This window comes from Schistocerca gregaria, chromosome 1, assembly GCF_023897955.1.
Source record: "Schistocerca gregaria isolate iqSchGreg1 chromosome 1, iqSchGreg1.2, whole genome shotgun sequence".
Classification (NCBI taxonomy): domain Eukaryota; kingdom Metazoa; phylum Arthropoda; class Insecta; order Orthoptera; family Acrididae; genus Schistocerca; species Schistocerca gregaria.
The window spans coordinates 413,366,575-413,391,679 of record NC_064920.1 but is presented as its reverse complement, the minus strand read 5'-3'; the positions used below and the strand labels follow the sequence as shown (position 1 = coordinate 413,391,679).

The 25,105-nt window shown below is 42.2% G+C and overlaps 1 protein-coding gene across 2 annotated transcripts in view; it reads left to right on the top strand.

The window, feature by feature from the left end:
- The window catches only part of LOC126350104 (rotatin), a 372,299-nt gene that overhangs the window by 329,106 nt on the left and 18,088 nt on the right, over positions 1-25,105 (top strand). For both annotated transcript variants that reach the window (XM_050002488.1, XM_050002487.1), the window contains 2 exons: positions 5,407-5,611; positions 18,326-18,537. In XM_050002488.1, coding sequence (XP_049858445.1) covers positions 5,407-5,611; positions 18,326-18,537 — 417 coding nt within the window. The remainder of the gene's footprint in view (positions 1-5,406; positions 5,612-18,325; positions 18,538-25,105) is intronic.

Below are 25,105 nucleotides of genomic sequence, written 5' to 3'. Positions count from 1 at the left end.
TACAGATTGATTGCTTTTTCCTAGTACCCAAACGATGTAGTCTACCCCCTTGCTTTACCTACAATTATTTATTTATTTTTTTAATTTCTTTTTGAGAAGATTACAATATTACATTTCTACATTTCTTAAACAATAGAGTTGCCAACGTTTGCACCATTACTTTGTTATGGATAATTAAATCATAGACAACATGCCTGAGATTAGTATTGTCTGCCAGATTATTAATATACAACAGTAATTAGAAAGAGTCCTGAAGCATTTCCTGTGACATGCCTGAAGTTATTTCTATATCTGTTGGTGACTCTCCATTTGGGGTAACAAGCTCCAACCTCCCCAACAAGAAATTCTCAGCTCAGTCATAAATTCTGTTTGATATCTGTTACCATTGTTCTTTCATTAATAAGTGTTGGTGTGGTGCTGAGTCAAATTCTTTTCAAAAGCCAAAAAATATTGCATTTACCTCACTGACTTGATTATGGCTTTCAGGATATCATTTGAGAAAAACACAAGCTGGATTTCACATAACCGTTGTTTTCAGAATCCATACTGACTGACATGGAGTACATTCTATTCAACATACCAAATTATGTTTGAACTCTGAATATGTTCTAAATTTTCTAAAATTCTACAACTTGTGGATATCAATGATATTGAATAGTGGTTGTGTATCATTTCTTCTATCCTTCTCACAGATGTGTGACCTGTGCTTTCTTCTCAGCTGTTAGTAGATTGTTATACTTCTAAATATTTTAGTAGAGGACTGACCACTGTAAGGGTATTCCAAGAAATTGTGTGAACTATGAATAGATTTGGCTCTGGTTCAAATGGCTCTGAGCTCTATGGGACTTAACTGCTATGGTCATCAGTCCCCTGGAACTTAGAACTACTTAAACCTAACTAACCTAAGGACATCGCACACATCCATGCCCGAGGCAGGATTCGAACCTGCGACCGTAGCAGTCGCACAGTTCCGGACTGCGCGCCTAGAACCGCGAGACCACCGCGGCCGGCATGAATAGATTTCTAGAATGAATTTTTCATCTTGCAGTGGAATGTGCTATTGCCTATCTCAGGCAAGTGGTCTACTGACTGAGCTACCTAAGCATTACTCATGACCCCTCCTCACAGCTTCGGATTTTGGAAGGTAGGAGATGAGACACTGGTGGAAGGAAAGCTGTGAGGGTAAGTCATCAGTTATGTTTAAGTAGCTCTGTGGGTAGAGCACTTGTCCACACAAGATGATGGTCCTGAGTTTGAGTCTTGATCTGGCAAACAGTTTTAATCTGCCAGGAAGTTTCATGAACAGTTTTTTTCGTGTCTTGTATGCAATGGCTTCTACTATTTCCTCCGCATGCATGCTGTGTGCATTACTGATACTGTGCCTTCTTAGGCAATTTTCCTCCAGTTGCAAGGTATAGTGAGTGCCCTTATCATTTGTTTGCTCTCCTGTCTTCCTTTGAAAAAACTCCTGCTAGAATGATCGTTACTATTCCTTGCATTTCCCTGCAGTAGGACCTGTCAGCCGCAATAATACATAAAGCTAATTCATAATATAAATGGGACCGATGACCGTAGCAATCTGGTCCTTTTAATCTCCTAAACCAACCAACCATAATATAAACATTGTCTAGGATTGCTGTAATATTGCTACTGTCCACCAGTTGGCCTGATTTATTGCATCCCTAAACACTGTTGATATTCGTTCAATGACAGTGACAATGATGAATATCAACAGTGTCTAAGATTGCTATAAGATAAGCTGACTAATGGACGATTATAATATTTACATGTTGAGGTAGAGCATAAGAGCAGTAGGGAATTGTGGAATACTGTCTTGTTTATCTAAAGCGATCTGTCCCAACTTCGGAATCCTTACCGGTATTACTCTACTTCCAGTGTAATTCCTTGCTTGATGTGAACTCTCATACTGCCCCACTCTCACAGACATATTAAGTTTTAGGTATTGTCTTGTTGAAATGGCACACGAATATTATTTGGAAGCAGATTACTGTAAGTTACAAATTAATTTACCAGTATCTACTAGGGCCATCTTTCAAGATTTTATAGAAACAATGAAAGATTTTTTGTGCAAATCATCTGTGTGTTTCATATATGTTAAAATCAATTCTGGAACTATTTTTCTGTTCTGATGTTAGTACCTCAGAACATGGGTTTGGAAGGATTCAACAGCTTCTTGTGATGATAAAAATCTCTCTTCACACTTTTTGTTTGATATAATGGAATAAAGAGATGTCATCGTGCAATAAATCTGGTGAACACAAACAACAATGCCCCCTGCAGGTTCGGGGATTACAATAAGCCCAAGGTATTCCTACCTGTTGTAAGAGGCGACTAAAAGGAGTCGCACACGTTCTGGCCTTTATGTGATGGTCCCCTGTAGAGTTTGACCATTTTTCAAAATTTCTGTGAACAGTGAGCCAATTGGGGAAGGGCGTCTTACATGATGCACCATGCCCATCATGCCTTGAGATCTTTGGCCATTTTCCTGCCATCACACTGCAGTCCAGCTCGTTCTCCATCTTTTGGGCGAGGATGCCTTCTTGGGTGCATTTTGCAGCATGCACTATGCAGTGTCATTTTTTGCACCAACAATGACCATGGACTTCTTTTCCCCTCACATCAGCACGGTAGCCAGTCTGCTGTGGTGGGGCTGCCATATTCCCTGTTGGTTGTAGCCCTCTGACAACACAGGGATCGCTCTGCTGATGCTTCCACTAGTAACTCCCCACGTATGCCAAGGAGTAGATGCCCATCATCCTGGGGGATCCGGACTCCCAGCTATGGCCATCCTACCAGGTGGCCTTTGCTGCAGCTGGGTAGCACCTCTGGTCAGAGTGGGTGTCATCAAGGCGGATGACAAGCGACGAAGCGTACCATGTCATCACTTTCTGGTGATCAAACACCAGCAGTCTCTAAGCGTTCCAGGTCTCAGTACAATGCAAAAAAGTACGACCCTAAGTCATTCCCCTCCCTGGCCACACCATAGAGGAACACCAGGCTAAGGATGACAGCGAACCTTATTCACCCCTGTACTTCATATGTACAAGAACTGATGGGGACTCCTTTGTTTCGAGGAAGCCACACTTTATTGTAGATCATTTAGAGGACAAGTTTGGGGAGGTGGAGGGCTTGTCCAAAATGCGATCTGGACCAGTCCTGATTAAATCGGCATCCTCTGCCCATTCACGGACTTTACTCGGTTGTAACAAGTTGGGTGATGTTTCCGTTACCATCGCACCACATAAGACCTTAAATATGGTCCAGGGTATTATCTTCCACAGGGACCTTCTTTTGCAGTCCGACAATGAGCTGCATGCCAATTTAGAGCGGCTAAGTGTTCATTTTGTGCAGCACTTCCAACGGGGCCCGAGGGATAATCAGATTGCCACAGATGCCTTCATCTTGGCCCTAGAGGATAACACCCTACCCGAGAAGGTCAAGGTTATGGTCTACCACTGTAACATCTTCACATTATGATGCGGTGCTTTAAGTGCTGGAAGTTCGGCTATATGTCTTCCCGCTGTACTTCCAGCATCACATGTCAAGATTGTGGACATCCATCACATCCCAATAATCCATGTGTCCCGCCTCCCATCTGTGTCAGCTGCAGAGAGCGTCATTCACCTTGCTCACCAGACTGCAGGATTTTACAGAAAGATCGGAAAATCATGGAGTACCAGACCCTGTACTTACTGGCCTACACTGAGCCTAAGAGAAAATATGATCACCTACATCCTGTGGCTATTACTTCCTCGTACACAGCCGTTATGAGAACAGTTGTAGCCCCATCAGTTCCACTAATTCCAGTCATCTCTCAGAGCCAGATGGCTACACTTGCCCCCTTGATGGTGGGGGGAACTTACCCCCTGTTGCTTTCATACCACATACCTCGGGAGCACTGCCCCCACTCCCCCCCAACCTTTGGGGACACCAGTCCCCACTTCTCAGCCACAGAAGCATAAGTCTTCTTTGGCTCCTCTCACCCGTAAGGGGTCCGTTGGGTCACTCCCTTCCCAGGTTTCTGCTAATGGGAGAGGTGACTCCCGCCAGTGCCTGAAGTGCCCAAAAGCAGCTGGTCATAGGGCTTCATGATCATCCCCAGTCCCGGAGACTGAATCAGGAAGCCCTCCCAGCCAAAGAAACCCAAGAAGCAGTGCGAAAAGTCCAAAAAGAAGACCCCTAAGACCAAGATAATTGCGGTGGCGCCCACACCACTGCTACCTACAGGTTCTGCGTCTGCGGATAAGGTGGAGATTCTGGCTGGGCCGTCAGACACAATGGATGTAGACTGCTCAGGCAATAAGTTGGTGGTAGCAGGTGACCCTGCGGTGTAGACTGCCTCATTGAACGTTCCATGCCCTCCCAGTCTCACCAGGATGTCATCCTCCAGTGGAATTGTGGTGGTTCTATCCGCTGCCTGGCTGAGCTATGGCAACTGTTAAGCTTTACACTTGCTCGCTGCATTGCCCTCCAGGAAACCTGGTTCCCAGCAATACAGACCCCTGCCCTCTGTGACTATAAGGGATATCACAGGAACCGCAGCAACTATAATCGAGTCTGTGGGGCAGTTTGTGTTTATGTCCTAAACTCAGTTTGTAGTGAAACGGTGCCTCTTCAAACCCCTCTTGAAGCGGTGGCTGTCAGAATTAGGATGTTGCAGGAAATAATGGTGTGCAATGTATATCTTCCTCCATATGCTGGAGTACCCCTGAATGTATTAGCTGCACTGATTGATCAACTCCCTAAACCTTTCCTACTTTTGGGAGATTTTAATGCCCATAACCCCTTGTGGGGTGGCACCTTTCTGGCCGAGGCAGAGATGTCGAAACTTTACTGTCTCAGTTCGACCTGTGCCTCTTAAATACTGGGGCCACCACACATTTCATTGTGGTTCATGGTAGTTACTCAGCCATTGATTTATCAATTTGCAACCCAGGACTTCTCCCTAATCCCGCCAGGAATCGGACCTGGGACCCCATGCTCGGAAAGTGAGAACACTACCCTGAGACCACGAGCAGTGGACGTAGTTTAGTTAGGCTATAAAAAACATCATAAACAATTATCCATCAAAAAACTTCAACTGTTTCTTTAAATGCTCCCAGTAAACAAACTGCTTGTTTACTGTCATTGTTTTAACAATAATAAATGAGAAATTTTAAAGCAGTACTAATGTCACACCTCAGTAGCACCATCTAGTGGTCATTTGTGTAAACTTAAAGTCATACTTCGATTTATGGTTTACTTTTCAAATAATCGTGCTTTGTATTTTCTAGGCATCCGGAAGATACTCTAGACGAATGTAATTAATTTCATTTTCTAATGTAACACTGTCAATGTTCTTCTTTATATGTTTTAATGTGTTTCCTGATTTGTTTTTTGTTCCAGCTTGCACCAGTGCTACGAGATGTAGAATTACTATTAGAGCTCCTCACAAATTTCCTGTTTGGCTCAATAAATGTGAAATCAGAGGCATCTGAAGCAGGAATGGCAGATCTAATTCATAAAATGTGGGTTTGGTTTTCATTTCAGTCAGCATGTTTATTAAAGGCTCTCAAACTGATGTGTACATTTACAACAGATTGTGTTTCTGGTAAGTATTAGTGTTCAGAATTATGCAGCTGCTGCTAATTTTTGTAAATGTGCTATGCTCAAAATAATACTCAGAAATATATATGAAGGTTGTTCACCAAAATATGAAACAGATTTAGTTACCAAACTTACAAGTTACTAATATGAGTCATCCAATGAAGATCATATTCTGTAGCCAACAGGTCCTTGACGTTGACCTCCCTACAAAACCTTTCACCTGACTCCATCAAACTCCTAACCCCACCGACACCTCGCACTCCTACCTTCTACCTACTTCCTAAAATTCACAAACCCAAACATCCCGGCCGCCCCATTGTAGCTGGTTACCAAGCCCCCACAGAACGTTTCTCTGCCTACGTAGATCAACATCTTCAACCCATTACATGCAGTTTCCCATCCTTCATCAAAGACACCAACCACTTTCTCGAACACCTGGAATCCTTACCCAGTCTGTTACCCCCAGAAAACATCCTTGTAACCATTGATGCCACTTCCCTATACACAAATATCCCGCACGTCCAGGGCCTCGCTGCAATGGAGCACTTCCTTTCACGCCGATCACCTGCCACCCTACCTAAAACCTCTTTCCTCTTCACCTTAGCCAGCTTCATCCTGACTCACAATTTCTTCACTTTTGAAGGCCAGACATACCAACGATTAAAGGGAACAGCCATGGGTACCAGGATGGCCCCCTCGTATGCCAACCTATTTATGGATCGCTTAGAGGAAGCCTTATTGGTTACCCAAGCCTGCCAACCCAAAGTTTGATACAGATTTATTGATGACATCTTCATGATCTGGACTCACAGTGAAGAAGAATTCCAGACTTTCCTCTCCAACCTCAACTCCTTTGGTTCCATCAGTTTTACCTGGTCCTACTCCAAATCCCATGCCACTTTCCTTAACATTGACCTCCATCTGTCCAATGGCCAGCTTCACACATCCGTCCACATCAAACCCACCAAGAAGCAACAGTACCTCCATTATGACAGCTGCCACCCATTCCATATCAAACGGTCCCTTCCCTAAAGCCTAGGCCTTCGTGGAAAACAAATCTGCTCCAGTCCTGAATCCCTGAACCATTACACCAACAACCTGAAAACAGCTTTCGCATCCCACAACTACCCTCCCGACCTGGTACAGAAGCAAATAACCAGAGCCACTTCCTCATCCCCTCAAACCCAGAACCTCTCACAGAAGAACCCCAAAAGTGCCCCACTTGTGACAGGATACTTCCCGAGACTGGATCAGACTCTGAATGTGGCTCTCCAGCAGGGATACGACTTCCTAAAATCCTGCCCCGAAATGAGATCCATCCTTCATGAAATCCTCCCCACTCCACCAAGAGTGTATTTCTGCCGCCCACCTAACCTTCATAACCTCTTGGTTCATCCCTATGAAATCCCCAAACCACCTTCCCTACCCTCTGGCTCCTACCCTTGTAACCGCCCCCAGTGTAAAACCTGTCCTGTGCACCCTCCCACCATCACCTGCTCCAGTCCTGTAACCCGGAAGGTGTACACGATCAAAGGCAGAGCCATGTGTGAAAGCACCCACGTGATTTACCAATTGACTTGCCTACACTGTGACGCTTTCTATGTGGGAATGACCAGCAACAAACTGTCCATTCGCATGAATGGACACAGGCAGACAGTGTTTGTTGGTAATGAGGATCACCCTGTGGCTAAACATGCTTTGGTGCACGGCCAGCACATCTTGGCACAGTGTTAAACCGTCCGGGTTATCTGGATACTTCCCACCAACACCAACCTATCCTAACTCCGGAGATGGGAACTTGCCCTTCAATATATCCTCTCTTCTCGTTATCCACCAGGCCTCAATCTCCGCTAATTTCAAGTTGCCACCACTGATACCTCACCTGTCATTCAACATCATCTTTTCCTCTGCACTTCAGCCTCGACTGACATCTCTGCCCCAACTATTTGCCTTTAAATATGTCCGCTTGTGTCTGTATATGTGTGGATGGATATGTGTGTGTGTGCGAGTGTATACCTATCCTTTTTTCCCCTAAGGTAAGTCTTTCCGCTCCCGGGATTGAAATGACTCCTTACCCTCTCCCTTAAAACCCCCATCCTTTCATCTTTCCCTCTCCTTCCCTCTTTCCTGACGAAGCAACCGTGGGTTGCGAAAGCTCGAAATTTTGTTTGTGTGTTATGTTATTGTGCCTGTCTACCGGCGCTTTCCCGCTTGGTAAGTCTTAGAATCTTTGTTTAAATTGCTACTTGTTGTTGTTGTGGTCTTCAGTCCAGAGACTGCCTTGATGCAGCTCTCCATGCTACTCTATCCTGTGCAAGCTTTTTCATCTCCCAGTACCTACTGCAACCTACATCCTTCTCAATCTGCTTAGTGTATTCATCTCTTGATCTCCCTCTACGATTTTTACCCTTCACACTGCCTCCAATACTAAAGTGGTGATTCCTTGTTGCCTCTGAACATGTCCTTCCAACCGATCCCTTCTTCTAGTCAAGTTGTGCCACAAATTTCTATTTTCTCCAATTCTATTCAATACCTTATCATTAGTTATGTAATCTACCCATCTAATCTTCAGCATTCTTCTGTAGCACCACATTTTGAAAGCTTCTATTCTCTTCTTGTCCAAACTATTTATCGTCCACGTTTCATTTCCATACATGGCCACATTCCGTACAAATACTTTCACTAACGACTTCCTGACGCTTAAATCTGTATTTGATGTTAACAGATTTCTCTTCTTCAGAAACGCTTTCCTTGCCATTGCCAGTCTACACTTTATTTCCTATCTACTTCAACCATCATCAGTTATTTTGCTCCCCAAATAGCAAAACTCATCTACTACTTTAAGTGTCTCATTTCCTAATCTAACTCCCTCACTATCACCCGATTTAATTCGACTACATTCCTTGTTTTGCTTTTGTTGATGTTTATCCTATATCCTCCTTTCAACCGCTCTTCCAGGTCCTTTGCTGTGTCTGACAGATTTACAATGTTATCAGCAAACCTCAAAAGTTTTTATTTCTTCTCCATGGATTTTAATTCCTGCTCCAAATTTTTCTTTTTGTTTCCTTTACTGCTTGCTCAATATACAGATTGAATTAAATCGGGGATGGGCTACAACCCTGTCTCACTCCCTTCCTAACCACTGCTTCCCTTTCTTGCCTCTTGACTCCCTTATGACTGCCATCTGCTTTCTGTACAAATTGTAAGTTGCCATTCGCTCCCTGTATTTTACCCTTGCCACCTTTAGAATTTGGAAGAGAATATCATACAAATGCTAGAAATGTAGGTTTGCCTTTCCTTAATCTATCCTCTAAGATAAGTCGTAGAGTCAGTATTGCCTCACGTGTTCCAACATTTCTGCGGAATCCAAACTGATCTTCCCCGAGGTCAGATTTCTACCAGTTTTTCTATTCGTCTTTAAAGAATTTGTGTTAGTATTTTGCAGCCATTGCTTATTAAATTGATAGTTCAGTAATTTTCACATCTTTCAACACCTGCTTTCTTTGGTATTGGAATTATTATATTCTTCCAGAAATCTGAGGGTATTTTGCCTGTCTCAAACATCTTGCTCACTAGATGGTAGAGTTTTTTTAGGTCTGTCTCTCCCAAGGCTGTCAGTTGTTCAAATGGAATGTTGTCTACTCCCAGGGCCTTGTTTCGACTTGGGTCTTTCAGTGCTCTGTCAAACTCTTCATGCTGTATCATATCTCCCATTTTATCTTCATCTATGTCCTGTTCCATTTCCATAATATTGTCCTCAAGTACATTGCCCTTGTATAGACCCTTTATATACTCCTTCAAACTTTCTACTCTCCCTTCTTTGCTTAGAAATGGTTTTCCATATGAGCTCGTGATATTAACACAAGTGGTTCTCTTTTTTGCCAATTGTCTCTTTAATTGTCCAGTAGGCAGTATCTATCTTACCCCTAGTGAGATAAGCCTCTACATCCTTACATTTGTCCTCTAGCCATGCCTGCTTAGCCATTTTGCACTTCCTGTCGATCTCATTTTTGAGACCTTTGTATTCCTTTTTGCCTGCTTCATTTACTGCATTTTTATATTTCCTCCTTTCATCAATTAAGTTGATTCTTTTTTCTGTTACCGAAGTCATCTTTTTACCTATTTGATCCTTTGCTGTCTTTGCAATTTCCTCTATCAAAGCTACCCATTCTTCTTCTACTGTATTTCTTTCCCCCGTTCTTGTCTATCGTTTCCTAATGCTCTCTCTGAAACACTCTGCAACCTCTGTTTTTTCAGTTTATCCAGATCCCATCTCCTTAAATTTCCACCTATTTGCAGTTTCTTCAGTTTTAATCTACAGTTCATAATCAATAGATTGTGGTCAGACTCCACATCTGCCCCTGGAAATGTCTTACAGTTTAAAACCTGGTTCCTGAATCGCTGTCACACCACTATATAATCTATCTGAAACTGTCCAGTGTCTGCAGGCCTCTTCCACGTATACAACCTTCTTTCATAATTCTTGAATGAAGTTTTAGCTATGGTTATGTTATGCTCTGTGCAAAATTCTACCAGGCAGCTTCCTCTTTCATTCCTTACCCCCATTTCATATTCACATACTACTTTTCCTTTTCCTACTATTGAATTCCAGTCATCCATGACTATTACATTTTCATCTCCCTTCACTATTTGAATAATTCTTTTATCTCGTATACATTTCATCAATATCTTCGTCATCTGCGGAGCTAGTTGGCATGGAAATTTGTACTACTGTGGTGAGTGTGGGCTTTGTGTCTATCTTTGCTACAATAATGCGTTCACTATGCTGTTTGTAGTAGCTTGTTATTCATTATTAAACCTACTCCCTCATTACCCCTATCTGATTTTGTATTTATAACCCTGTAAGCACCTGACAAGAAGTCTTGTTCCTCCTGCCACCAAACTTCACTAATTCCCACTATGTCTAGCTTTAAACTATCCATTTCCCTTTTTAAATTTTCTAACCTACCTGTGTGATTAAGGGATATGAGATTCCATGCTCTGATCGGTAGAACGCCAGTTTTCTTTCTCCTGATAGCAACATTCTCCTGAGTAGTCCCCGCCCAGAGATACGAATGGGAGACTATTTTACCTCTGGAATATTTTACCCAAGAGGATGCCATCATCATTTAACCATACAGTAAATCTGCATGCTTTTCGGAAAAATTATGGCTGTAGCTTCCCCTTGCTTTCAGGCATTCACAGTACCAGCACAGCAAGGCCATTTTGGTTAATGTTACAATGCCAGGTCAGTCAATCATCCAGTTTTCCCTGCACCTAGTGAAAAGGCTGCTGCCCCTCTTCAGGAACCACACGTTTGTCTGGCCTTTCAACAGATACCCGTCCATTTTAGTTGCACCTATGGTACACCTATCTATATCGCTGAGGCACGCAAGCCTCCCCACCAACGGCAAGGTCCATGGTTCATGGGAGTGGGATTTGCTATTTACCATAAAGAAAACACACGAAGTTGCAGACAGGTGCAATTAAGACACCTACACATAAGTTTTCAGTCGCAGACTTCAACAGAAAAAGAGAAACACACCTAATTCATTCACACAAGCAAATACCTCATGTACGCATGACTGCCAATTCTGGCAGCTCAGGCCAGAATGCAACTATCAGGTGAGATGGTAGTGGCAATGTGGACGGGGCAGGGAAGGTGTAGAGATAGGAGTATATGAGTGGGAGAACAACAGTGCTGTCTGGCACAGTGTACAGGGACTCGAATGCCAAAAAGTGCAGTAGGTTGTGGGGAAAACTGAGAGAAAAGGAGAGGAGTGGGAAAAGATGGGCAGATGCATTGGCAGAAGGTGGCAAGATAAGAGTGTAGGAGATGGAAATGGGGAGGGGGTAATAGGACAGAGGGGATATGGAAACTGTTGGCTGGAGGGGTGGGAACAGTATATTACCATAGGTTAAGGCCTAGATAACTACTAGAACGAATAATGTGCTGTAAGGATAACTCCCACCTGCACAGTTCAGAAAAGCATTCGTGGAGGGAGATCCAGATGTCTCAGGTAGTGAAGCAGCCATTGAAATCAAGTGTGTTATGTTCAGCTGCGTGTTGTGTCATAGGGTGGTCTACTTTGATCTTGGCTACAGTTTGGTGATGGCTGTTCATCCTGGTAGACAGATGGTTGGTAGACATACCAATATAAAGAGCAGTGCAGTGATTGTAGGATAGGTGGTAAATGACATGGCTGCTTTCACATGTGGCCTGGCCCCTGACGGGGTAGGATAAACCTGTGACAGGACTGGACTAGGAAGTGCTGGGTGAGAGAATTGGATAGTCTTGCACCTGAGTCTTCCACAGGGATATGATCCTTGGGACAAGTGGTTGGGATTGAGAATAGAATGGGGATCAACTGGGATGTTGTGGAGGTTTGGTGGGCGACTGAACACCACTTTAGGAGGTGTGGGAACAATCACAAGTGGGTGTCCCTTATTTCAGGGCATGGTGATAGGGAATCAAAGCCCTGGTGGAGGAGGTGGTGGACGATTGGGGTGTGAGGGGAAATGGCATTGGAGATCTGTTTATGGACTAGATCAGTGGGGTAGTTCCTGTCTGTGAATGCATGAGACCCTCAGCATACTGTCCAAGGGAGTTCTTGTCACTGAAAGCTCTATGGGAGGAATTTTTGTGGTGTAAAAGGTATGACAGCTGTCAAAATGCAGGTACTGTAGGTGGTTGGTGGATTTAATGTGGACAGAGGTGCCATTGGAGCCATCAGAGAGAAGGAGGGCAACATTTAGGAAGGTGGCATGCTGAGTCGAGGAGGACCTGGGGAAGAGGATGGGACAGAAGTGTTGAGGTTGTGAAGGAATTACAATAGGGTGTCTTGGCCCTGAGACCAGATCATGAAGACATTATCAATGAACCGGAACCAGGAGAGGAGTTTGGCGTTTTTGGAGGCTAGAAAGGTCTCCCCTTGATAGCTCATGAACAGGTTGGCATAGGAGGGTGCAACGTAGATGGTCGTTGCTGTGCCATGGATTTTTTTGTATATTTTCCCATCAAAGGAGTAGTAGTTTTGGATTGGGATCAAGTTGGTAAGGTTTATGAGGAATGAGGTAGTGGGTCTTCAGTCTGAAGGATGTTGGGAAAGGCAGTTTTCAGTAGCAGTAAGATCTCAGGTGTGAGGGATGTTGGTGTATAGGAAGGTGCTGTCAACAATGAGTAGGGATCCATGAGGTAAATCAGTGCAGATGGTAGATAGTCGGTGAAATAAGTTGTTGGCATCTTTGATGTGGGAGGCTAGATCATGGCCTGTTGGTTGGAGGTATTGGTCAGTGAGAGCCAAAATTCTTTCAGTAGGGGCACAATAACCAGTTTGAGTTGGCGGTCATGTGAGTGTGAGGTGCTTGCTTGTGTGAATAAATGGTATGTGTTTCTCTTTTGCTGATGAAGGCTGTGGCCGAAAGCTTATGTGTAAGTGTCTTTGCATTGTACCTGTCTACAATTTAGCTGGTTATCCTTACGGTAAGTAGCAATCTATCTTATCCTACATTGTTGAAATTCCAACCTGGAGTTTCCATTACTTGATTTTTTCGAATGTCTCTTCTTCCATCCTACAACTCTACGATGTTTTCCTTTGTTGCTATTCTCTGTGGTATTACTCTTCTCAGTGTCCATTCTTTCTATTCTATCCTGTGTTTTTTTTTTCTTTTTTTTTCTGCCTGCCAAACTAGAGCTACCTCCAAGCTACATTGTATCTTAGAGCATCTGTGCATAGCACAGGCTTTGTAATCATGCAGATTGTTGATGCAGCATCTGATGGCTCAGACGCTTCCCTCCAATAGTTGTTTGTAATTATTTTTATTCCTATTGATCCCACTTCATCCTCATCCTGAAGTACTTAGTTGTTTTATTCTTCACACCTGCTTGTGCCACAGAACTCCCTACTGACACTCCATCAACTCCAGTGCCGAAACATTCCCATAACACTGTTGTTAACCTTTTCACCAAAATCCTCAGCTCCACAGTTGTTTCAGTCCTACCCAAAGGCCTCATCTTTATAGCCCTCACACAAATTTAACCAATTTGGCCTTGTCAAAGACCTACTCTCCTTGCCCCAAACTCTGCAATGGATAAACTTCTTTGCTGCCAATCCCTCCAAGCAAAGCTAACCTGTTTTCAGCATTGAACTCTGCCTCTCCCAGTTCATACCACTATCCAACCATGATCCCCCCCCCCCCCTTACCCCCTACCTAACCTCCTGCTAGTCACCTTCCAGGAATTCCTTACCTCCAGATTATCTTTGTCGTCCTTCCTCCCCCAGGTCCCTTCCTCAGAATGCTAACCTTTCAGCTGAAGAAAGAATAGCCATACACAACCTCAAAACATCACTGGCCTGATCCTCCTAACTGCAGACGAAGATTCCACCAGTACTGTCTTGAATCACAGTGACTGCCTGATGGAAGGCCTCCACCTTACCTGGCTCCTCCACCTATAAACTCTGCCGAGTGATCCCATCCCAGAAGCCCGACATAACCTCCAATTCCTGCTTAGAGCCTTAGGCCCTTTGCAGAACCTCTCCCCTGAATTCATTTCCTTCTTCACACCTCTGACACCCACCCACCCCCCTTCTACATGCTCCCAAAATCCACAAACGCAACTATCCCAGACTCTCCATTGTAGCTGATTGCTATGGATCCCCACTCATCACTGTTGACACAACTTTCCTATACGCTAACATCATTTATGCCCATGCTACCACTATTGAACATTACCTTTCTCAGTGTCCTTTAGACCCCAAACCCACTACCTCATTCCTCATACACCTTACCAGCTTGTATCCTAACCCTAAACTATGTCTCCTTTTAAGGAAAGATATACAAACAAATCCATGGAACAGGCATTTGTTTCTACATGGCACCCTCCTACCACCCTGTTTATGGGCCATCTTGAGGGGACCTTCCTGGCCTCCCAAAACACCAAACCTCTTGTCTGGTTCAGGCTCATTGATGATATCTGCACAACTAGACTCAAGGCCATGACACTCTATTCTCGTTCCTTCATAACCTCGACACCTTCTCTTCCATCCACTTCACCTGGTGCTCCTCAACCCAATGTGCCACCTTCCTAGATGTTGACATCCTCCTCTCTGATGGCTCCAACCACACCCCTGTCCACATTAAACGCATCAACTATAAAATGTACCTGCATTTTGACACCTCTCATACCTTTCACACAAAAGCATCTTTCCCATACAGCCTGGCTACCCAGGGATGGTGCATCTACAAAGACAAGAATCCTTTTCCCAAGTATGCTTAGGGTCTCACCTGCCTACACTGGCAGGCACTGTCCCCAGACCTACTCCGCAAGCAGATCTCCAGTGCCATTTTCCCCCGCACCTGAAATCCTCCTCCACCTCCAAGAACCAACGACAAAGGAGTGCCCCCTTCATCACCCAATACCTTCCCGGACTGGAACAACTGAACTACATCCTTCAGCAGGGCTTTGATTACCTATCATCATGCCTTGTAAAGAGGGTCACACTGCCTAAAGTCATTTTGTAAAGTGATGTTGTGTCGCCCACCCAACCTCGACAACTTCCTATGCCACTCCTAATCTCAACTCCTTGCCACAAGAATCATATCCCTGTGGAAGACCTAGATACAGATCTGCCAAATCCACCCACCCAGCACTCCCATTTTCAGCCCTGTCACAGATTTATCCTACCCCGTCAGGGGCCACAGGCCACCTATGAAAGCAGCCATGTCGTTTAGCAGTTCTGCAGCAGTCATTTACGGCTTTTTATATTGGTTGACTACCAGCCCCACTGTCTACCAGGATGAATAGACACCACCAGTCTATGGTCAAGCCACATCTTGTGGCACAACATGCAGCAGAACACGAGTTACTTGATTTCAATGGCTGCTTCACTACCCCAGCTGCCTGGATGCCCCCCCCCACCCTCCCCCACCACCACCACCCACCACCACCCCACCACCACCACCACCACCACTACCACCACCACCTGCTTTTCTGAACTGTGCAGATGGGACTTATCCTTACAACTCTTTCTACACTCCAATAATTATTCCATCCTCAACCTACAGTAACATACTGTCCCCACCCCCTCCACCCAACAGTTTTCACCCCCCCTGTCCTGTTACCTCCTCCCCATTCCTGTCTCCTACACTCTTTGTTTGCCATCCTCTGGCATCACACCCAACCATGTTTCCCCGCTCCTCTCCTTTTTTGCTTCATTTTCCCCACCTCTCTTCCCCACAACCTCCTGACACTGTGTCTGTTGGCATTCTAGTATCTGCACACTCTGCCAGACAGTGCTCCTCTTCCCCCACCCATACACTGCTATCCCTTCCCCTTCCTTTTTCCCCTTCTTTACTAGATTGCTGCTACCATCCCACATGATGGTTGCATTCTGATCCAAGCTGCCGTAGTTGACGATCATGTGTACATGAGGTGCTTGCTCGTGTGAATGAAGGGTGTGTGTTTCTCTTTTATTGAAAAAGGCTGTGGCTGAAAGCTTATCTGTAAGTGGCTTTTAATTGTGCCTTTATGCAACATAGCACATTATCTTTATGCTAAGTAGCGATCTGTCTTTTCTTACATTGTTGAGATTGTTACCTGGATCTTCCATTGTTTAAAAAATATATTCTCATCTTTTGGAACTGTTGATTCCTTCCTTGCCCTCACGTCAGGTGGGTTTCTCTCTTCCTGGGGTATGAGTGGCCTAACACTCCTTTCTTTCTGCCCTGAGGAAGGAAGGAACAGTTTCCAGAGGTAGCAATAAGGTTTTTTAAAATACTGTTAAATGTATCTATCAGCTAGGCTAAGATTCATCATCCATCATGTGTTCTACGTAATTTTACAGTAACAATGACATCAGACTATCTTATTAACAGAGATAGGCATGAAATTTAAGTAAAACTTGGGAAATGGTAATCATTTTTTAATGTCTCATTGGTCATTCAATTCGTAAGTGCTGAAACAGAAGGCATACACTTTTCGTAGTAAAGGCATAAACACAGGAAAACAAACTGCATCGACAGATACAATGTCTGTTGGCAGACCCAGGTCTGGTTTAAGGTCCAAGTGACAATTCACTGCTTGGGTTGCCAAGCTGAGAGGAGCGCCAGTGGTGCCACAACTGTAATGTCAGTTAGTATGCAGGATGTATCACAATTAGAAGAGGCCACTAGGGCACTGAGATAAGAGGGGAACCAGGTTAGACCAAGTGTAAGATTTATGTACAGTGTATTTCACAATTATTAGCTACAATTGGCAGATGAATGTGTATGGGGGGAGGGAGGGGAGCACCAAATGATAAGTGGCTGTGTAAAAATGTTCTCGAACTGGCACTGGTTAGAACTCAAATATAAATGACAGCACAACACCAACAAAATATTTTGCTGACTTCAGAGCATCAAGCATACATTGTACCTCTGATTATCCCACCTAAAGAAGATGACTAGTTCTATCATAAAACTATTGTACACTAAAACGAATTGTCAACTTGGTTAGAAATTGAAAACATCAGTCAGTCTAGAATAAACTGATAACTGTAAATGTCTCTCTGCAGGACTCCACCTAATTTCCTTGAGCTAGTCTCTGTTAATGAATAAATACAAAGGAGATAACCTGACTCAACTACAAACAGTCATTACTATGGGTGATTACCCAACATAAAAGTGATCTTGTAGTTATCTCTTGCAATGTTATAAGTGATCATCACCATGAACTAATTTTCCACTCATACCAACATTTTGTGGGCTCGCCAAGGCTCCCCCACGTGATTGCAGCAGATCATATTGCTTGACAAAATGTGATCTACAACATCTGCGTGACAACCTGTATGATCCAGATTCTCCAGGTACCCTGTCTCTCTCTCTCTCTCTCTCTCTCTCTCTCTCTCTCTCTCTCTCTCTCTCTCTCTCTCTCTCCACGCTGATGAGCGAAAACACTATAACCACTGTACGTCACGAAATTATATGCCACCTGGTGGTATTGCAGGCACATGCTTCTGTAAAGAAAGTATGTAAGTGGAGCAGAGATAAATGGGAAAGGATTCTAGTGCTGATACAGGTCACAAATTGGTGTCGACTAACATAAGTAGCTTTGAAAAAGAGCAGATTGTTGTGGACCAGCTCCTGGAAACAAGGAGCTCTATAATGGCAGAACTGTTCGGCTGTTCATATGCCATTGCCATGAGCATCTATGGAAAGAGCTTAACGCTTCAACTGCTCTGAACGTATTAACATGCCTTTTTACCTGTCCCTGTGTGCTCTGAACGTGTTTATGTGCGCTACCAGTCCTTCTACCTGGTACTCTGAATGTGTCTAGGCATAGACACCAGGTACAAAGGTGTGTGCGTTAACATGTCCAGAGCAGTTAAAGGATAGTGAAAATCAAGTAAGTGACAGAGTACTGAATGTCCACATCTCTTCACAAAATGTGGAGGTTCTCTGCTATGGGGTACATTCACTAGGCTCCCATGGGATTTGTGGTAACAATCAAAGCCACTATGGGAGCTGTGGATTGTGTGAACTATTTTGTTTGCTTTAGTAGCTACAGCTGTCATTGTAATTTGAAGAAAGAAAAAGAAAACCTGCTGTCAACATCAGGCCATCATTGTTAAGCAATACTTTAGTGCCTATTTTACTTTGTAGCCTAGTTGCAGTGGTTCTGTATCTTATTATTAATATTATTATTATTTCAAACATTTTCATGCACTTTTCTTGATGATAGCTTGCAGGTCTTTGATCTTAACAAGTACTGTTCATGGTGTGGGTCTGAGGAAATCACCAAGCTCCATGTCTCTGCTCCACACAGTTGTGAATTTAGTTCTTCAAGAAATGTCATTGACACCACAGTCCAGTAATTTGCCACTGCTGAAATTTGCTTTACATCTTCTGAAAAATGCCTGCCAATCCCAGGAATGCAGGACAGCAATGATTAAGGTATGCTGTGAATGTCATTTGTTAAATTGTTGATCCATTAAGTTTGTATTTGTCATTAACTTGTGTGTGTGTGTGTGTGTGTGTGTGTGTGTGTGCGCGCGCGCGCGCGCGCGCGCGCGCGTGCGCGTGCGTGTGTGATTATGGAATCATACGAAAATACCGGGTGATCAAAAAGTCAGTGTAAATTTGAAAACTTAGTAAACTACGGAATAATGTAGATACAGAGGTAAAAATTGACACACATGCTTGGAATGACATGGGGTTTTATTAGAACAAAAAAAAAAAGCAAACTATTGCTAGACACGTGAAAGATCTCTTGTGTGTGTTATTTGGTGATGATCATGTGCTCAGCTGCCACTTTCTTCATGCTTGGCCTCCCAGGTCCCCAGATCTCAGTCCATGCGATTATTGGATTTGGGGTTACCTGAAGTCGCAAGTGTATCATGATTGACCGACACCTCTAGGGATGCTGAACGACAACATCCGATGCCAATGCCTCACCATAACTCTGGACATGCTTTACAGTGCTGTTCACAAAATTATTCCTTGACTACAGCAATTGTTGAGGAATGTTAGTGGACACAATGAGCATTTCCTGTAAAGAACATGATCTTTGCTTTTTCTTACTTTGTTACGCTAATTACTGCTATTCTGATCAGATGAAGCGCCATCTGTTGGGCATTTATGAACGTTTGTATTTTTTGTTCTAATAAAACCCCATGTCATTCCAAGCATGTGTGTCAATTTGTACCTATCTATCTACATTATTCCGTGATTTATCCAGTTTTCAAATTTATACTGACTTTTTGATCACCCTGTATATTGGAAGGACAGATGTTTCTTCACTAAAACTTAATGAACAAACAAGCAGACCAATTATACATTGTGACACTTTCAGAACTTTGTGTGACCATTGTATTAACTTGTCTTCCTACTCTTTCACTTTTAATACATTAATTACTTATTTATTTATTTCATTAGTCAGCCATCTAAGGAGCACTGTAAGTTTACAGCTTTTTTGACAGTTGTTCACTGGCCACTGTGTTTGTATGGCTTGAGCATGCTTTGGAATAATTATTCACTCCTAATACAACCAGAATTGCCAGTCTTGGTATTTTTTATATTTTTTCTTGTGTAATGGAAATTCTACGAAGTAGGAAGACGTGTGAATTGTGAAACATTCATGTTCAAAGAAACAAGTATAGCTTTGTGTTATTGTGTTCTTATTCAATTATGTGTGATGAAGCACAACATATATAATTAAAACAATATCAGGAAACAATATTTCTTGCCAGTTATTGATTAGGAAAAGTCGGACTCTTCACTTATGTGTTAAATGCTATACAGACTATGGATTTAGTAATCGAGATACTATGCAAACTTTCTTCAGCTATTGGCCAACTAACAAGTTTATCCTGATGCAACGTTTTAACAGTTTTACCACCATTTGTATTTTGACAAAGTGATGGGTTCTGGTCAGAGATAGTGGGCACATGTGTGTGAGGTGTGAGTGCTTGTCTAAGTGTGTGTGTGTGTGTGTGTGTGTGTGTGTGTGTGTGTGTGTGGGTGGGTGATTTCTCTCCTGAAGAAGGCTTTGGCCAAAAGCTCAATGTGTAATATTGTTGATATTCCAGCCTGCACTTTCCATTGTCTGTTGGAATACACAGAAGGTTACCATTTACATATTCATATTCATATTCTTTATTCACCATTGACCACCTGAGGTGGAATAGGCAATTTACATGGATATAATATAACACTTTCCTTGAATAATATCTTAAAGCTAAATGAACATTGCAAATAGTACCCATAGATGCTAATATACACCATAACATAAGATAAATACATTCAGTGACATCACATAATGAAATACTTAAAAATTAATGTCAATTGATTTTATATTCATAAATTCTGTTATATTGTAAAAAGGATTGATTAGTAACCATTTTAGTAGCTTGCTCCTGAAGCTACTTATGTGAGCCGACCGAGAAGAAAATGGAAGTTTATTAAATATTTTTATACTATTGATTAGATGGGCATTTCCTGTTCTTGTCAGCCTGTGCCTAGTTATGTCTAATTTTGTTTTGCCTCTGGTATTATGGTGGTGTATGTTTTCTCTCATTTCGAAATCTGCTATATTGTTTTTTGCATACAGTGCTGAGGTGTATATATAAAGATTAATAACTGTTAATATTTTCAGCTGAATGAACAATGGCCGGCAGTGCTCTAATCTACCAGAATTGCTCATTGCCCTTATCACTTTCTTCTGAATTTTTAGAACTTCAGTGATGTGAAGAGAGTGTCCCCATATCAGCAGTCCATATTCTATATGTGACTGAAAGAGTCCAAAATAAATAACTCTTAAATATTCTTTCGTCACTAGGCTTCTCAGTTTCCACATTAAATACAGAACTCCAGACAATTTTGTGCAGATATGGTTGATGTGTGTTTCCCACGTTAACTTAGAATCTCCATGAATTCCTAGAATTTTAACTGCTTTCACCTCTATCTCTTTTGACAATCCAAGTATAATCTGCTGGTTTTTATCAGGATTGCAAAGCAGTGTATTTGATGAGTACCAATTTAGTGCCGCTTCCAGGCCATCTCGCATCATATCTTCCAGAACTGACATGTTCTCATGCTGAGCAAGCAAAGTTGTGTCATCAGCATAACAGATAACAGTATTGGGGATACAATGGGGTAAATCATTGACTGCAATTATAAAAAGGAAGGGCCCAAGGACAGAACCTTGTGGAACTCCTGTCTTAACATCTAGCAATTGTGAGTCTTTGTTTCCAACAGAGGCAAACTGCTTCCTATTGTTTAGGTATGATTCAATTACTGCCAATGCAGAGTCTTGTACACCATAGAATTTGAGTTTTGCAAGTAAGATATCATGAGAAATGCAGTCAAATGCCTTACTTAAATCGCATAAAAGAAGTGATGCTTTATTTTTATTTTCAAAGGCTGTTATTACTTCATTCACAATTGAAAGAACAGCATTGGTGGTATTTCTTCCCTTGCGGAAGGCAAATTGACTATTAGAGAGTAAGTTATGTGACTCAAACCATGTCTCTTCTTTGCCAGGGAGGCACTTGGAAAAATTGTATTTAGAAGCAGAAGTCCAATCCATTAGTTCATTAGAAAAAATATTAGTTGAAAGTTTTAACTACATGGTAAAGGTCTATTTCACCATAGTGTTTTTGGTATGGTAGATTGAGTGTGTATACCACATTTCAAGCTTCATGCTGTGAAGACATTAATGGAAAACTTTGTAAGCACTCCTGAAAGTCACTTATAATAACACTAAAGTAATGTGTGATCGACATTCCAAAATGAAGTAGTAATATTTGGTAATGAAGCAATAGAACCAGTTGAGTTTTTGCGTTTATGACAGTTTAAATCAGTGCGTGAATAAACTGCAAAAAAAAAACAACCCACAGATAAGTAAAAATCGGCAGGAACATGGTAGAGAAATTGAGCAGAACTTGCCAGATATCCAGTGCAGCACAGTGAAACGGGTTCAAAAAGTGCTGACCCACATGCCAATGGAAAGAGCAGGCAGTGCCACATCTCCAGGAAGACAGAGTTCAGCACCCCCTGCCAATGCTGATTTAACCAGTCGCCCATCACCGGTTGGCATCAGATCAGTCGCAGACTTCAAGAATATAAGTATTTAGTAGCAAGAAGACGTTACTTAGCTTGCGTTCTGTGAGTATTAGTAGAGAGTAAAGTACTTGTAGTAGGATGCACAGGAAGAAGTTAAGTTAATTTTCTTTTCAGAAATAAAGTGGTCAATTAATTTTCAGGTGTTATGTACAGATCATATTGAATTCCTGCCACTGTCCATCGCAACTTTGCTCCTTCCATGTTTATGTTGGTGCTGACTCTCACAGTGGCCGACCCAACAAAAACAACATATAGAGTGCAGTGTCCAAAACATTACAAAACATTAAATACTTACACAGTGACTGCCATGAAATTTTGCGTAATGTTCTCATTGTAGTCTGTAATGGTTTCACTTGAATTTTAAGTGGCATGTATGTGGTAAATACACTTAATTTCGTATTTAGCAAGCTGCACATAGCGTATGATGATAGTATCTCATGTTACAATCACTTGATTCCCCCTCCTCATCCTATTCACAGATGAATTGCTGTATAGTATTATACATGCTTTAATGTCTTTGATTTTATTACTGCCATCGTTATTGGATATATACTCTGATGAGACAAAACATTATGACCACTGCCCACTGCAACTTCGGATGCCGCCTGGAGGTGTTGTGTGTATGTGATACCGTAACAAAAGTAATAAAGCATAGCAGACACAGATTGGGGATACCTCTAGTGAAGATATGGGCTGAAAATGGGGAAATCCAATGAGATAAACGACTTTGACAAAGGGCAGATTATTATTACAGAGAGCCTGTGAAAATTATCTCGAAAACAGCAAAGGTGGTGGAATGTTCCCGTGTTACTGTCGTTAGCGTCTACAGAAAGAGGTGAAAGGACAGTGAATCTACCACTATGTATTGTTTCTTTTCTCAGGAAGGAGATAGAGAGATTTTGGGGAAAGTTAGATACGAAGTGTAAGTCACTTATATCCCAGAGTAACCCACTTTACATTACATTTATCATTTTCCATGGATCCCTTGGAGAGGAGTCTCTGGGATGTGGAAAGAATCTTACTCAGATACATGGACATTATACAATCCTAATGCAGACAGGGTTATGAGCTATAATCCTTGTGAAGATATTTATCAATGGAGTAGAAGGAGTTGGCCAACAGGTTTATCACTTACAAGATCTTTGATATGCTCTATTAAGTTACCGAATATATGAGTACCCATGTATTTGACTCCTTTTTGTACTAATGATAAGCTTTTATTGTCCTTAAACAGATTGTTTTTGGTTCTGGTTTCATAATCATGTTTTGCACTATTTTGTGTAAAAAGAGATGTGTTTGAAATGACAAAGGGCATCAGTGAGTATATGTAATGAGAAGTAGTAGTTAGAATACCAAGTTTATTAAAGTGGTCTCTGCATGATGGTCTAGGACTGACACCAGATATAATTCTAATGACTCCTTTCTGAATTTTGAAAATGTTCTCTTTGTGAGAGGAGTTTCCCCAAAAGATGATTTCATAACTCATTAGTGAATGGAAGTAGGCTGAATAAATTAACTTCTTCATTTTTAAATCACCTATTTCTGTTATCACACCTACTGTAAATGTAGCTGAACTAAAGCATTTCGTTAAGCGAGGGTGTGAGGTTTCCAATTTAGATTGTGGTCAATTTGTAGCCCTAAACATTTGACACTGTGTACAGCTGTAATTTCATTGTTTGAATACATTATACTTATATGGTCAGGTATTCTTTGTGAGGTACTAAACTGTATGTACTGGGTCTTGTCAAAATTCATTGACAGTCCATTTGCTGTGAACCACCCAATGATACTTACAAATATTTTATTAGCTGATTGCTCAGTGAGATCACCGGTACTGTTTTTTATACCAATACTTGTATCATCTGAAAGTAAGAAAAAATTTGCATTTTGTGACACTGCATATGGAAGGTCATTAATATACAGGGTGAGTCACCTAACATTATTGCTGGATATATTTCATAAACCACATCAAATACTGACGAATCGATACCACCGACCGAACGTGAGGAGAGGGGCTAGTGCAATTGGTTAATACAAACCATAAAAAAAGGCACGTAAGTGTGTTTTTAACACAAACCTACGTTTTTTTAAATGGAACCCAGTTAGTTTTGTTACCACATCTGAACATATAAACAAATACGTAATCAGTGCCGTTTGTTGCATTATAAAATGTTAATTACATCCGGAGATATTGTAACCTAAAGTTGACCCTTGAGTACCACTCCTCCGCTGTTCGATCGTGTGTATCGGAGAGCACCGAATTATGTATCCAAAGGGAACGGTGATGGACCTTAGGTACAGAAGAGACTGGAACAGCACATTATGCCCACATGCTAACACCTTTTTATTGGTCTTTTTCACTGACGCACATGTACATTACCATGAGGGGTGAGGTACACGTACGCACGTGGTTTCCGTTTTCAATTACGGAGTGGAATAGAGTGTGTCCCGACATGTCAGGCCAATAGATGTTGAATGTGGTGGCCATCATTTGCTGCACACAATTGCAATCTCTGGCGTAATGAATGTCGTACATGCCGCAGTACATCTGGTGTAATGTCGCCGCAGGCTGCCACAATATGTTGTTTCATATCCTCTGGGGTTGTAGGCACATGATGGTACACATTCTCCTTTAACGTACCCCACAGAAAGAAGTCCAGAGGTGTAAGATCAGGAGAACGGGCTGGCCAATTTATGCGTCATTCACATCATGGTAATGTACATGTGCGTCAGTGAAAAAGACCAATAAAAAGGTGTTAGCATGTGGACGTAATGTGCTGTTCCAGACTCTTCGTTACCTAAGGTCCATCACCGTTCCCTTTGGATACACATGATCAAACAGCGGAGGAGTGGTACTCAAGCGTCAACTTTAGGTTACAATATCTTCGGATGTAATTAA